At 45.9% G+C, this 12,823-nt stretch overlaps 4 protein-coding genes across 4 annotated transcripts; 1 reads left to right on the top strand and 3 right to left on the bottom strand.

Annotated features, from left to right (window-relative positions):
• Nucleotides 1-158: 158 nt before the first annotated feature.
• N7446_007748 (threonine aldolase family protein) lies at nt 159-1,334 on the bottom strand (the record flags this gene model as incomplete). The annotated part of the gene is made up of 1 exon (XM_058516493.1): nt 159-1,334. One exon carries the CDS (start codon nt 1,332-1,334, stop codon nt 159-161), a length of 1,176 nt encoding a protein of 391 aa, XP_058370139.1.
• Nucleotides 1,335-4,293: 2,959 nt separating this feature from the next.
• N7446_007747 (uncharacterized protein) lies at nt 4,294-5,294 on the bottom strand. The gene is made up of 4 exons (XM_058516492.1): nt 5,198-5,294; nt 4,817-5,121; nt 4,393-4,758; nt 4,294-4,343 (listed from the first exon to the last, which is right to left on the bottom strand). The coding sequence occupies exons 1-4, from the start codon at nt 5,263-5,265 to the stop codon at nt 4,324-4,326; spliced, it is 759 nt and encodes a 252-aa protein (XP_058370138.1). The 5' UTR covers nt 5,266-5,294; the 3' UTR covers nt 4,294-4,323.
• Nucleotides 5,295-6,120: 826 nt separating this feature from the next.
• On the top strand, nt 6,121-7,307 carry N7446_007746 (uncharacterized protein; the record flags this gene model as incomplete). Its single annotated transcript, XM_058516491.1, has 4 exons — nt 6,121-6,255; nt 6,325-6,738; nt 6,827-6,956; nt 7,024-7,307. The coding sequence occupies 4 exons, from the start codon at nt 6,121-6,123 to the stop codon at nt 7,305-7,307; spliced, it is 963 nt and encodes a 320-aa protein (XP_058370137.1).
• A 3,473-nt stretch (nt 7,308-10,780) lies between these two features.
• Nucleotides 10,781-12,307, bottom strand: N7446_007745 (uncharacterized protein; the record flags this gene model as incomplete). The annotated part of the gene is made up of 4 exons (XM_058516490.1): nt 10,781-11,391; nt 11,442-11,788; nt 11,841-12,121; nt 12,176-12,307. 4 exons carry the CDS (start codon nt 12,305-12,307, stop codon nt 10,781-10,783), a joined length of 1,371 nt encoding a protein of 456 aa, XP_058370136.1.
• Nucleotides 12,308-12,823: the final 516 nt, after the last annotated feature.

Raw genomic sequence — 12,823 nt, 5'->3', positions numbered from 1 at the left:
ATTGATGTCCAGTTACATGAACGTGTACCTGGATCTTCCATTTGAAATTGAACAAACTTACTTTGGCTTATGTGCCAAATATTCATCTAAGAGCACGCAGTTAACTTCCTAGAACGAATCTAGTCCTGTGCCTTGGAGATTCTCCCCCTCGACTCTCCTTATCTATAGACCGATTCCACGTCTTGGATTACCTCACTCCTCTTCTCCTTGGATGATAACAAGCGATCAAATACTCTTTCCAGTTGGACCATGGCCTCGTCAGCAATCTGCCAGTGAACAACAATTCTTCCACCGAAAAGTTTAATTCCTTCATCCCTACCCACACGGATCGCTTCATCCACCGTGATGCCGCTGTAAGGCAGATCCAAACAGACCATATTGGTCTCAACCGGTCGAAGAGTTACGCCACCGCGACCAACCCACATCTTCTCAATAGACTTGGCCTTCTCATGAGTTTCCCTCAGTCGACCACCTTCGCCATTCGGTCCTTTTCCGAAATTCTCCTCGACGGCCACACGTGCCGCAGATGAGATGATTCCGGCCTGTCGAATGCCCCCGCCAATACTCTTTCTCACCCATCGGCAGTGCGAGAGAGTCTTTTTGGGACCCACAATAATGCTCCCAATGGGGGCAGCCAGGCCTTTGGAGAAGCACATTTGGGCAGTATCAAAGCACTCCAAATAATCGATTAGTGAGCCGGCCCCGGCAGCCACGGCCTCCCAAATTCTTGCGCCGTCCAGGTGCATCTTGATGTTGTTGGCACGAGCAAATGCAGATATCTGACGGACCTCCTCCAGAGGAGTGATGACACCGGCAAGAGTGTTCTCCAGTGAGATGACGCGAGTCGGGGCAATGTGGATGTTGCTGCGAGTGTCTGCGTCCCGTTTGATATCCTCGAGGGTCAGATACTGCCCATTGGCCGGGACACAAGGCTGCATGTGCGCCTGAGACATGGAAGAGCAACCACCGGCCTCAAACTTCAAAATGTGAGATTGATGATGACAGAGAATGGCGTGCGGCGGATGTGTCAAAAGCGAGCGCAGAGCAATCTGGTTTCCCATCGTTCCGGACATGACCAGGAGACTGTCTTCCTTGCCTGTGAGGTTGGCCATGAACTTCTCAAAGTCTGTCGTCGTCGAATCCTCTTGATACACGTCGTCCATCAACGTCGATTGCGCAATAGCCTTCAGCATGGACAAAGTTGGCGTCGTTACAGTGTCAGTGCGGAAATCGTAGGCCGCAGGTCTAGCATCGCACCAGGAGCTTGACACTGATATCTGCTCGGATGATTGACTTGTTCCATGTTGGAAGGGGGATGTTTCAATGCTACCCATGGAAAAAAAAAAAATAAGATTCAATTACTGTTCTCTTAAAAGTTGAGTCGCATAAAAAATATGTGAAAAGAGGACCTCAAGTAAAACTATAATATTATAAATAATATTTAATGAAAGTAAAAAGTGATCCTCAGGATTCTCGCTCTGAATACCAATTTCCTGGAAGAATCATTATTAGATCGAATTGTCAAACGGCCTGCATCCTTACTCCGTTATCTCTTTTCTCCGTCCGTTCTTCTCGGTATCAACAAATGAGAAGGTGGTTACTTAAAGTGGGGACTCCGTAGTCCGTAGTCCGTATTCCGTTGAGCCGTTGTGTCTGGCTTCTGGGAGCGGAGTGGACTCAAAAGCGATAAGAGAGCATATGGACTGTCCATCAGAAATACCGACAAATACTACAATACAGTACAAACGTTAGGTTGCGGCTCATGACCGAGTCATCAAGTCGAAAAAGGCAAATGCGCGTGCAAAAGGAAATCATTTTGGCGCTCAATCTCTGCGGGAACATATTCCCAAATGTGACTTTTCCCTTTCTTTAAGTCTGCCTGTTCTCTTTCTCTGCCAGACTTGACGCCGTTCTCTCTACTTAGCTATTGAGCAGGGAGCTCACAAGGCATCTTTTGTTGTGTACTCTACATGGGGGGCATTCGACTGAGCCTGAGTCGTATTAGGGCTTTGGTCTTCACTATGGGAGAAAAAAGTGGGGACTACCCTCAGTCGAATTGGACATACTCACCCTGAGTCGCGAGGTTTAGTCAACCCGATCGGTCTAAAATTTCAGAAGCTACAATTATCTAGCTAATCTACCCCATCTACATCCGAGCTCACGTAGACGTATATTTGGTTGGATATTCGCGATTGAAATCGGCTGTTTTTTTGATGGGTGATCAGAAGTGGGTCCAATTTTCACTGCGATCGGGTAGTCAACCACCTACAATATGAGATCAATTGAACATGTCAGCATATAGCTTACGCTTTAAATTAGTCGGAAATCAGTGCGAAATCAGGGGGAAAATCAATTGAGGGGTTGATCTGAATCTCACTTGTTTTTATCCGAAATTTCGACCGCCCACCAATACCACGTGAAGGTAGAAGCATTCGATATACATTGCTAGTATTTCAGGACGTTAGAAAAACTTAGGGCTATGATGTTTTGTATTATTGATTATTGGTGCGGCTCTTTCGACCTCTCGATGGGGTGCGTCTCTTCTGATATTGACGAACTAAGGGAGTGGTCAAATACCCCTAGGGCCCTTGGGGACAGGCTTGTTCATCATTCACCCAATTTTCCCTAGCATTTGTATGGTATTCGGGCTGGACTCGGAAGTACGGTGTCGTAACACGCCGGGGCTCGGATTATGCAGACCCCTGAGATCGCTCAATCGATTTCAGCACCTTCAATCCATCATCTGATTCTATTGGACAGGTCCAGTACTAGCCAGTACATCAATTCCTCATCCTGGCAGGTTACCATACGCCAAGGTACCATGTAACATTGTTGAAAAACAGTATCTGCCATAATTAAAGCATTGTTAGGTCTATTACTATAGAAAACGCTATCTATGATTTACTATACGAACCGCGAAATCATACTTGAACAGCACGCCCGCCTAGAATAATCAAAAGCACAGAATGAATAATATCACGCGTGTAGGCAAGGGGAATTGGTCGATTAATAGAGCGGCTAACTCCGTATATCTACCCGATTTCCACTAAGGTTATTTAGTGAATTAGGATATTGTGGAGATACAAGCTTATGAATGATATATAGCTAAACTGTATATAGCCGTGCTCGTACGAGATCAATCTTCCGCTATTTCAATTTTAGTGTATATTATAACGCTAGTATTTATTTCCCCACTTCGTTAGGATTTCGTTAAGGCCTCTCAACATAGTAGGCTTAAGGATCACTCGCTTATAAGGCTAAAATGAAATTGCGTAGGAGTGAGCCGAGAGGGTGGAGTTATTATATAAAATTGTTTTGCTATTAAGACAGCCCGCTCTATTCGGTAAGAAGATACGACTTAGGTTATTTAGGGAAAGGGGTGATTTGAAAGCCAAAGGGATGTCTGCAATTAAGAAGCAAAATGAAAGTGTTAGTCGCTAAGAATATAAGAGGATACGGTGAATTGTTTGATAATACCTAAGAAAAACAATTAAAAAAGAAGGACAGAGGCACGTACAATACATACGACTGAACGGAATTCCTCGTAGAAACCCATGGAATCCTTCATGTAACAGACCAAACACGGGGACAATCCTAAAAGTCTAGCAAGATCCTGCCTTTACTCCCGCACATCTTGGTTTTCTTGTCACGCGCAGCCTTCAGCTACACTCATTTGACGCTGACGTGACACTAGAGAACTAGCCGTGGTATGCAACATGTTTCTTTATGCCTTTGGCTTCTTTTATCCACTGCGATTGTCATTCGTTATCAACGTCTAGGGAAATATGGTGCTCACGAGAAGCTGACATGGACCTTCCAAGGACTACCATAGTTTTTTAGAGATGACTCAGAGCCCATATCCTGCCGATCTCATCTCCCAGCCCGGAGAGCCTGTAACATGGGAACACAGCTCTCAGTACGCTCCAACACCTTGATACTTTGACAGTCCCTATACAACACGGTCCAACTACAGTCCCTCCCAGTCTGTTGTGCTAGAGATGCTAGAGAATCAGTCGCAGCCAGATTATCCTAGGCTGCTCCCGTTGTCTGAATGGGAGGATGGAAGGGTATACAACTAGGGCCCACCGACCAGTATCTAATACCCTATATAGTGGTGCTTGACCATCAATAATTGTGAGGTGCTTCCTCTACGATGAGTTCCATGCCATCGCTACGACGTCTAGCATCAGAGAAGCCCTTGTTGTATAAGGATGGTCAATAAAGACTGCTCCGCAGCAAGCTGGGGAGCCGGTTGCCCTTTTAACAGAATTTTATTTATATAATTTACCTCTACCTCTACTTCTATCACCTGGTTTGTTTACATCACATAATGCTTCCGCCATCTACACGCTGTTAGTGATTTGACTAACGTCAAGTGGGACGATTACAAACCGATGACAATGAGACTTCCGCACGCATAGTCAGCTCTAACTGCATAAAGATAGGCCTCGGCGATATCCTCGGGACTGGCCACGAACCCGACCGGAAGGCTGCCGGACACGGAGTCGAATATTTGTTTCTGCTGCTCTTTTGTCTGGCCCTGCTTATCCCAAAGCTCGGTTCTTACCAATCCAGGAACAACAGTATTGACCCGTATCCCTTTATGAGCTAACTCACTTGCCAATCCCTGCGTGAGCGATACCACTGCACCATTGAGTGCCCCGCCAATCGCAGCACCTTTTCCTGGTTTCAATGCTGCTGCCCCAGAGGTGAGAGTGAGAGAACCACCGCGGTTGATTATGTCGAACTTTGCAGCTGCTTTTGGCGCAAAGATGTTTCAGTTCACTTTCGAGTTCAAGGGTCAAATTTATCTTACCTTTGCCAACTACCACAGCGCCCCAGAACTTCACCCCAAAGAGATGTTTGGCATCGTCGAGATTTGCGTCCACGATATCTCCCCTGATAATTTTATCCACACCGCAGAATATGACATGGTCAAAGGGCCCCAAAGATTGTAAGACGTCGGTGAAAGCAGCTTCTTCTCGAACGTCTCCTACAGCCCCTCGAACCTTATCGCTGCCTAGTCGCTTTTTTGCTGACTGAATCTTCTCCTCCGATGAAGATACTATTGTAACAATAGCGCCATAGTGAAGAATAATACTTGCTGCCCCGTAACCAATCCTGATCATGTAGTATGTTAGTTGTCACATCAAGCAGCGTTACGGAGTTTGATGTTTTCGACTTAATAATCACTAACCCAGAGCTGCCCCCGACTACCAGAACCTTCTTGCCAAAAAGTTTCTCAGTGGAGCTCACCATATTCATTAGATTGGTATGAACACAATGCTGACAAGGAACTTTCTGGCTCGGAATGATCTTTATTAGTTACAATTTAACTTGATGTTACGTATTGATTGATACCCCGCACCGGAGTGAATTAAACCGCTGCCAAGCAAACACTACTCCACACTTAGTATCGGTTAAAGTTATCCCCGTGGGGCATGGACGCATGAACCTGACATAAGCATAAGAGGTTTCATTTATATCCACTAGTAGTGGCTATGCAGGCTATAGCAAACGGCTCGATGCGAGCGAAATCTTCGATGAAGGGGTGAATCACGTGTCAGAGTCTTAAGCCGAGTTGTGGATACCGGCTAAGTTCTTAAATGCAACTGAGCGGGAATCTACACGGGGCGACTGTGGTATATCAGACCTTTTTTTTTTTTTGAGGAAAGTTTGCACCTTTCGCGGGAATTCCTTACTCATATGACTCCAAATATGACGAGCTTATGTTCCGTAATTGCAGTAGCTTCAAAGCGGAACCTAGCTGGGAATGGGTTGGGAGACTTGAAAGGCATCAGAGCCGGCCCGGCACCGGCGTTGCCACATACAGGCTTTGAAGGCAGCCGAAAGTGGAGCTACTTTGGACAAGGTATAAATAATGAAAATCCCGGGTCCACTGTTCAATGAAGTTTGTTAGTCTTCTATAGGATCGCACACACTCTGAATCTCATTTCGGTGTTTTGAATATGGCTTTCCCGTATTACACACAAGATGTCGGAGTACCTGGTCCTGATCACAACCTCCCTAACACACTTCAAGGTAAAAGAAAGCCCAATTAGCATTTACACGGTCGGCAACTGACATATTGAAGAAGCCATCCCCGTATATATAAAAGATATGGAAGAATCACCGGGCTCTATGCCCCAAGCGAATGAGGCAGGTCATGGGTACAAATTGGTGAGGATGAGTGAGTCTGAGGTGTTTGTTGCGTTCGAGGAGGGTTCCGAAGCGCACCCAAATAATTGGGGTTTCGTAGGTTCTCATTGAACCACTTTCAAATAATACTATACAAGTCTAACATACTTTCGGGTCATTTTCTAGCCTAAAAAGATGTTCGTTGTCATCACGGCATTGTTCAACGTTCTAAATAGCGGGATATCATCTTCGCTTCCCAGCAACGCTGTCCCATACATTTCCAAGGATTTCGATATCCATAATAGCCAGGAGAAATCTCTCCCGACATCTATCTTCCTTATCGGCTTCATCATTGGGCCTGTGATATGGAGTCCGTTGAGTGAGACTATTGGGCGTCGGCCTGTTCTACTCTGGACTTTCACTGTCTTCTTTCTTGGGACCCTTGCCTGTGCTCTTGCCCCAAACTGGGGCGCTCTGTTATTTTTCCGCTTAATTTGTGGAACGATGGGCGCTGCTCCCCAGACAGTCATTGGCGGCGTTTACGCAGATCTCTTCTTTGATCTTCGTTCTCGTGGCCGAGCAATGGCCTTCTACATGTCGGTAGGTTTGAAGCTACATTTTCAACAGACATAGCTATCTTGCGATACCAATAGATTGCTAATATATATGGAAACATATTAAATGACAGGCAGCAAGCTTCGGTCCCATCCTTGGCCCAATAATCTCAGGTTTTGCTTCCTTGCACGGCTGGAGATGGACATTCTGGGTATCTTTGATATTAGCAGGCACCTGCTGGATTACTCTTCTTTTCATACCTGGTATATATGAGTTCCCCTCACCTGTCCAGTTTGCAGCGAATGAATAGAAGGTAATCGTCGAATCCAGAAACCTTCGCACCGGTGATTCTGAATAATGAAACAAAACGATTGAGACGATTGAAATTGAGAACAGTGTCGGGGATCAGCCCCTCATACTCCCACCAGGGAGCCGTGAAACATGACTGGCTCGCAATATTTTCACGGCCACTTGCCATGCTTGTCACTGAGCCAATCGTCATTTTTAGTTCGTTATATGTTTCTCTCGCATACGGTCTGAACTTTTTCTTTTTCCAGGCCTTTCCTATCATATTTGAAGGTTTAACCCCACCTCCTCCTCCCTCCTCTCCTTAAGCATAGCTTCGGGGAAGATCGCGAAAATCTTTTATCTAACTATAATATTCTCTAAAAGGCACCTATGATTTTAGCATACAACTGGCATCACTTACCTTTATACCGGGTATGTACCTTGGCTATACCACTCTTCAAGGTCAGGTGTTGACAGACAACCTATAGTGGGTTTGGGTGCAATTTGCTCGGGACTATTTACCCTCTATTACGAGCACATATTCAAGAAAGCAAACAGGAGAGGGAAAAGCTGGACATCCAGAACGGAATTCCGACGACTTCCCATGGCATGCCTTGGTGGTCCTTGCCTCACGGTCAGCCTCTTCTGGCTCGGGTGGAGCGCTAACAAATCCGTCCCGTGGATTGTTCCTGTGCTTCCTGGCTTATTTTTCGGATTTGGATACCAAATTATCTTCATCTCTTTATTGACATATGTCACTGATGCTTACAATGTCTACTCGGCCAGTGCACTGGCTGCTTCGACCATCCTAAGGAGTATTTGTGGTGCTCTCCTGCCCTTGGCAGCGACACCGATGTACGATACATTAGGTAATGGGTGGGCTACTTCTGTTCTTGGGGTTTTCAGCATACTTTGTGTTCCAATTCCGGTTATTTTGATTTACGCGGGCCCTTGGATTCGGAAAAGAAGTAAATTTTGCCGTCAGTTACAGGAACAAGATGAGCTTTATACAACAAATATATCAGGAAGCAGAGATCTTTCGGAGAGGCCTGTTGGATAACTCCTACGATGCAACGATACGGAAGGCTATAGGCCTAAAATTTCAGTTTCCTAGTTAGAGCTCCTAGTGTATAACTCTATTTAAGATAATTTAGAGCTTACGCTCTTATCGTGGTTATGGGTTTAGCCTCTTATTATTAATAAGTGATACAGACGCCCCCCTTTGGATGGTAAACCCCCCCCCCCCCGCGGGGCCTGGACCCTTAGGCATCAACTTTTTTCTGCCGGTAGTATTTCCTGCCGGCACCATCGATTTCGAGGTACTTCCATTTACTATGCAGCCCCTAGCAAAATTAAGACACCTTTGTACTCTACTATCGAACATGCTCCTAGCATGACACTAGTCTTGAAGCCAAGTGCTCCATTGATGTTTATCACAAAAACCACTGAGAAGCTTTGACCCACCCGCAGGGCTTTCTATCGGAATAAGCTCGTACGACACGGGTCCGCTACACGTCATCCTTGCGTGAGAAATCATCAGGGAGCAAAGACGCTGAAAGCTATATCCAAATTCTGGAAAAGTTAGCAGGGAGCCCAGAAATCGGAGACGTACTCCTCCTACCTAATTGATCAGATCCGCATCCATCTATTATTCCCTTGAGTCCCCGCACTCCCTGCGCGGGGTTTTGGTGGGGGGTCTTGATAATGTGCGTAAGTCTGCAAAACGTAGCAATATGCGTAGCTAGTAGAATCCAAAATGCTTAGCGAGCTATCGACTATATAAGTTAAGTCATATTGCTTTTATTCCTTAGCTATCGCTATATCGATTTTATATAGTAAATGTTGATCTAGCCGCGAAGGGCCCGATATATAACGATAGATCTCGGTAGAAATGTAACGGAATCCTCAGAAGTCATGTACAGATCTCTCGCACACATGAAGGATCGACACCCTATAAGTGTCGACACGTCAGCGTTGGTTTACCGCAACGCTAATCCCACATGTTAAATAGTCTGCTCCGGAGAACCCAGCGGTTCTCTAAGAATCAGTCTCTGTATTCCTCCAATATATTGTTCGCTTCTAGGCATCTTTATCTTACCCAGTTGACAGGCTCTATCCTAAACACTAGAACTCTACTTCTTTACAAACCCAATAGTCATATTTTTTGGATATCCGGGTCGCCAGAGCTGAATTCGTATTCCTAGGAGTAAGCGGAGGTAGCAAGAGCGATATCCGTTGTTATTTAAGCGCAAATAAAACTAGAGTTAAAATTAAAAATTTTTAAAAAAAGAAAAGAAATCAGAATCAAAACCTACATTGGATTTACAAACCATCTAGTTAGGATTTTTTAAGATATTCCTAAATATTATAGAACCAAAAATTAGGGGTTAGATATTTTCCGCAACCATATTAAGACGGTATCGTTAATGCGAGAGGCTCGGCGAGTTAAATAGTGGCATAGCCGCAGAATAGTAAAACCAACAAATATGATCCTACTGTCGGTTTGCCTCCCAGCTAGAGGCGAAACAGCCGGGATGGACCACCAAATTGATGGCGCTAGCCTTTCGTTAAGGGGACAACGGTCAAGAGTTCTAGTGACTAACTACATTTAGATAAGGCTAGCGTAGTGCATTTTATTGAGGTAAGCTGCTAACTTAGCTGCTCCCGCGTCTTACTTGCTTAAGTCGTGCTCAGTGAACAAATCAGAGCGCTCAGGTCACGCTCAGTGAGTGGGATCACTCTGCTCAGTGAGTGTGGCATCCGGCTTACATAACGATCAGGTAATACTCAGGGCGTGCTCAGTTCTACTCAGTGAGCAAAAAGCGGCATAGGGTAAGCACTAAAACGGAAAGGGAAAGCCAAGACTTGTCAGACATTATCCTGTCTATATGCACATGTTATGTAGTTTGTCGGCTTACTTCTTTGTACTCTACGTGTAAACCGACTGAAACAGTAAGCTAACCGCTCTGATGGGCCGGAGTCTGCTCTCAGGGCTGATCTTTCATTCTATGCAAAGTCTTCTCCATTTGATTTTTCTGCTTCTTGTTTTGCTATTATATCTAGGGCGAAATTAGAAGGACACCCATATTTGATAATTGGACCCTAGCAAATGTACGCTAAACCTACCTAGGCCGGCCGCAGTAATTGTATTTCTAATGCATTATTAGTAAAACTGCATTAATTTAACAAACAACTAGCCTCCTGACTCAAGGTACTTCTATTTACTATGCAGCCCGCTAGTAAAATTAAGTCACTCCCGACCCTCTAGTATTATCTACGTAGCGGGATGATCCGCCGCTGTTTGAGATCGTGGATGCCTAGGAAGCGCATGAAGGCTGGCAGCTGCAACGGGGAGCTAGCGAGGTCAAGGTCGAGGACGTGTACGAGGACGTAGAGGCACATAACGGGTGGGAATAGACTCGTCTATGGCCTAGGGAGTTTAAGCTACGCCCCCGTCGTCGCCGGCGGCATCTTAGGAACTGCGAACAGCTCCGTCTACGGCCAGTTGGTTGTTGGCAAGGGTCGAGAGTGACTTAATTTTACTAGTGGGCTACGTAGTGAATAGAAGTACGTTAGATCCTCAACCGCCGCTACTCGGGGCATCAGGTATTGCCAAGAAATGCATGGATTTTTACCGAATAATGCATTGGAAATACAATTACTGCGGCCGGCCTAGGTACGCTTAGCGTACATTTGCTAGGGTCCAATTATTAAATATGGGTGTCCTTCTAATATCGCCCTATATCTAATGCAATTGTCTATCTAATGCCGTATCTGATTATCTAAAGTGAAATTTATCTTAATCTTTCCCTTCAGGATTGATAATCACCCTTTGGGCCTCGAGGCTGCTACTGTCTGACTGCTCCTCCGTCTGCGCCTCAGATTGATTCCAACGGCCGAAGACTGCGAGAATCGTGAATGGGATTGTGAACCCCCACAGTGCGAAGCCCAATATCATCTGGTTCAAGTTAGGCCAGTGAGTTGCGCCCACAGCGTAGGCAATGGTGCTACCAATGGACTCCCACGATCTCAGAATGCCGGTTGTTCTCGCGATATCGCCGTCTCCCTGTGCCCCTTTGATTTCGGCCATCAACCAATAGATATAAGTTTGTAGCACCTCATAGAAGAACTTGAAGAAAAGGTAGACGGCGAAAGCCGAGTTGAAGAAGGGGCCATCTCCCAGGTCGAAGGCGGGTGCTTCAGCCATGCGGGAAAGTTTCACCTCTGTGGTGGCATTCCAGATCCAAGCTGCTGTGACAAAGACGAGGACGAAAATGTACATGCCCTTAGATCTAGCTTCCCTAGACACATGATTCAGATCGAGAACTATACCCGTCAATATATTGGCTGAGGCGCCAACCACGGCTGTCAGGAAAGATGCAAGCGCTCTGGAGCGGACGGTGAAATATGCTAGTTCCTGTCAGCGATATCATCGAGAAGAAGGACGTTAGAAGCCGTACATGTCAAATAGTTTCCTTGGTAAGTTGTGCCAAACTGTCCAGCGAGGAAGACCGGGATAAGTAATAGCATATACTTATTCCTCAATTGCCTCCAGATAGCGCGAAACTCAATACCGAACGTCGTATTCTTCATGTAAGGGATCTTGGTGCCATTACTTCGGATGACATCCTGTGGTTGTGACAACAGCAACGCAAATGGAGCCCCAAGGGATGAAATGGCAACAAGCCCTAGGTATGTTGTGTAGGTGACCTTGCCGACATGTGCAGTATTGACATTGAGCGCGAGGGATATCGCACCACCAACGAGCGGCCCCAGCTGCCGGATACCCATCCAGATTCCAACGTATCTAACATAACGGTCAGTTGAGTCAAGAAAGATGCTTGATAATTTCCACTTGCCGTCCCCGTTTCTCCTCCTCCGGGTATCCAACCGCAATGGCAGCCTCACTGGCCCATAGAAGAGATGCGCCCACTCCACAGAGACCCGCCCCAAGCAAAAGAAACCATTCATTGCCATAGCGGTTGTTGCAGTATAGACCGGCGGCATAAGGAGTGTAAAATGCTGCTCCGATGAACAAGGTCCATTTCGCACTGATTTTGTTGGTGACACCGCCAGCAAGAAAGCAGCCCACTGACATCAATCCATACGTCAATGCATTCGCGGCGTTGTTCAGCAAAGGCTAGGTAGTGTCAGCGATATTTCTGCAGAGCTTCAACACTTAGAAGTGACTTACACTAGCGTTACCTCCTGCTCCAAGGTTGTTAAGTGCAGTCCAGATGCCCGGCTCGCAAAAGGCAACCAGCCCTACTACGATAATCTGCAGAAGGCATGACCTGTATACCCTTTTCACTCGATCAAAAGCCATGGTAGAGGTGGGAGGTTCCTGTCGCAATTACGGTATCAGGGAGAGGCCTACTAGTTAGTTTATATTCGAGAGAGAAATAGCACGTCAGGGCCCATAATAGTCGCGATATTCTGATTAAGTCTGCTGTCTTCAGACCCCCACATCGCCTGGGTGCATACAACAGATTCAACATAGATAACATCTACCTAACAACAGCAGACGCAAAACAAGGCAGCTTGGTGTGAAATATAGTCCAAAATGGGTCTTCTTATCGATCTTTTACTCTAAGCGTGGGGGCGTGTCCTATGAACGATTGACTCTAAGATCACATAATGCTCCACTAATATGATGAATCGTCAAAAGAAGTGTAGTGTTCAAATGACTCCTATTTGGTTAAAATGACACCATCAAATTCTTGGCACTGCCAATGCAGACCAAATATACGAGCTAGAATTGGCCAAGAAAATCCTATCACGAAGGAGTCGATGCTGGCAGAGGCGCCTGCCTATCTTTCTGCCCTAAGTGATTCTTTCCCAA

The sequence above is a fragment of the Penicillium canescens genome, assembly GCF_028828765.1.
Source record: "Penicillium canescens strain IBT 15451 chromosome Unknown utg000005l_segment0_segment0, whole genome shotgun sequence".
NCBI classification, from domain to species: domain Eukaryota; kingdom Fungi; phylum Ascomycota; class Eurotiomycetes; order Eurotiales; family Aspergillaceae; genus Penicillium; species Penicillium canescens.
Note: the sequence above shows the minus strand (reverse complement) of the source record. Positions and strands in the feature narration are given on the sequence as shown.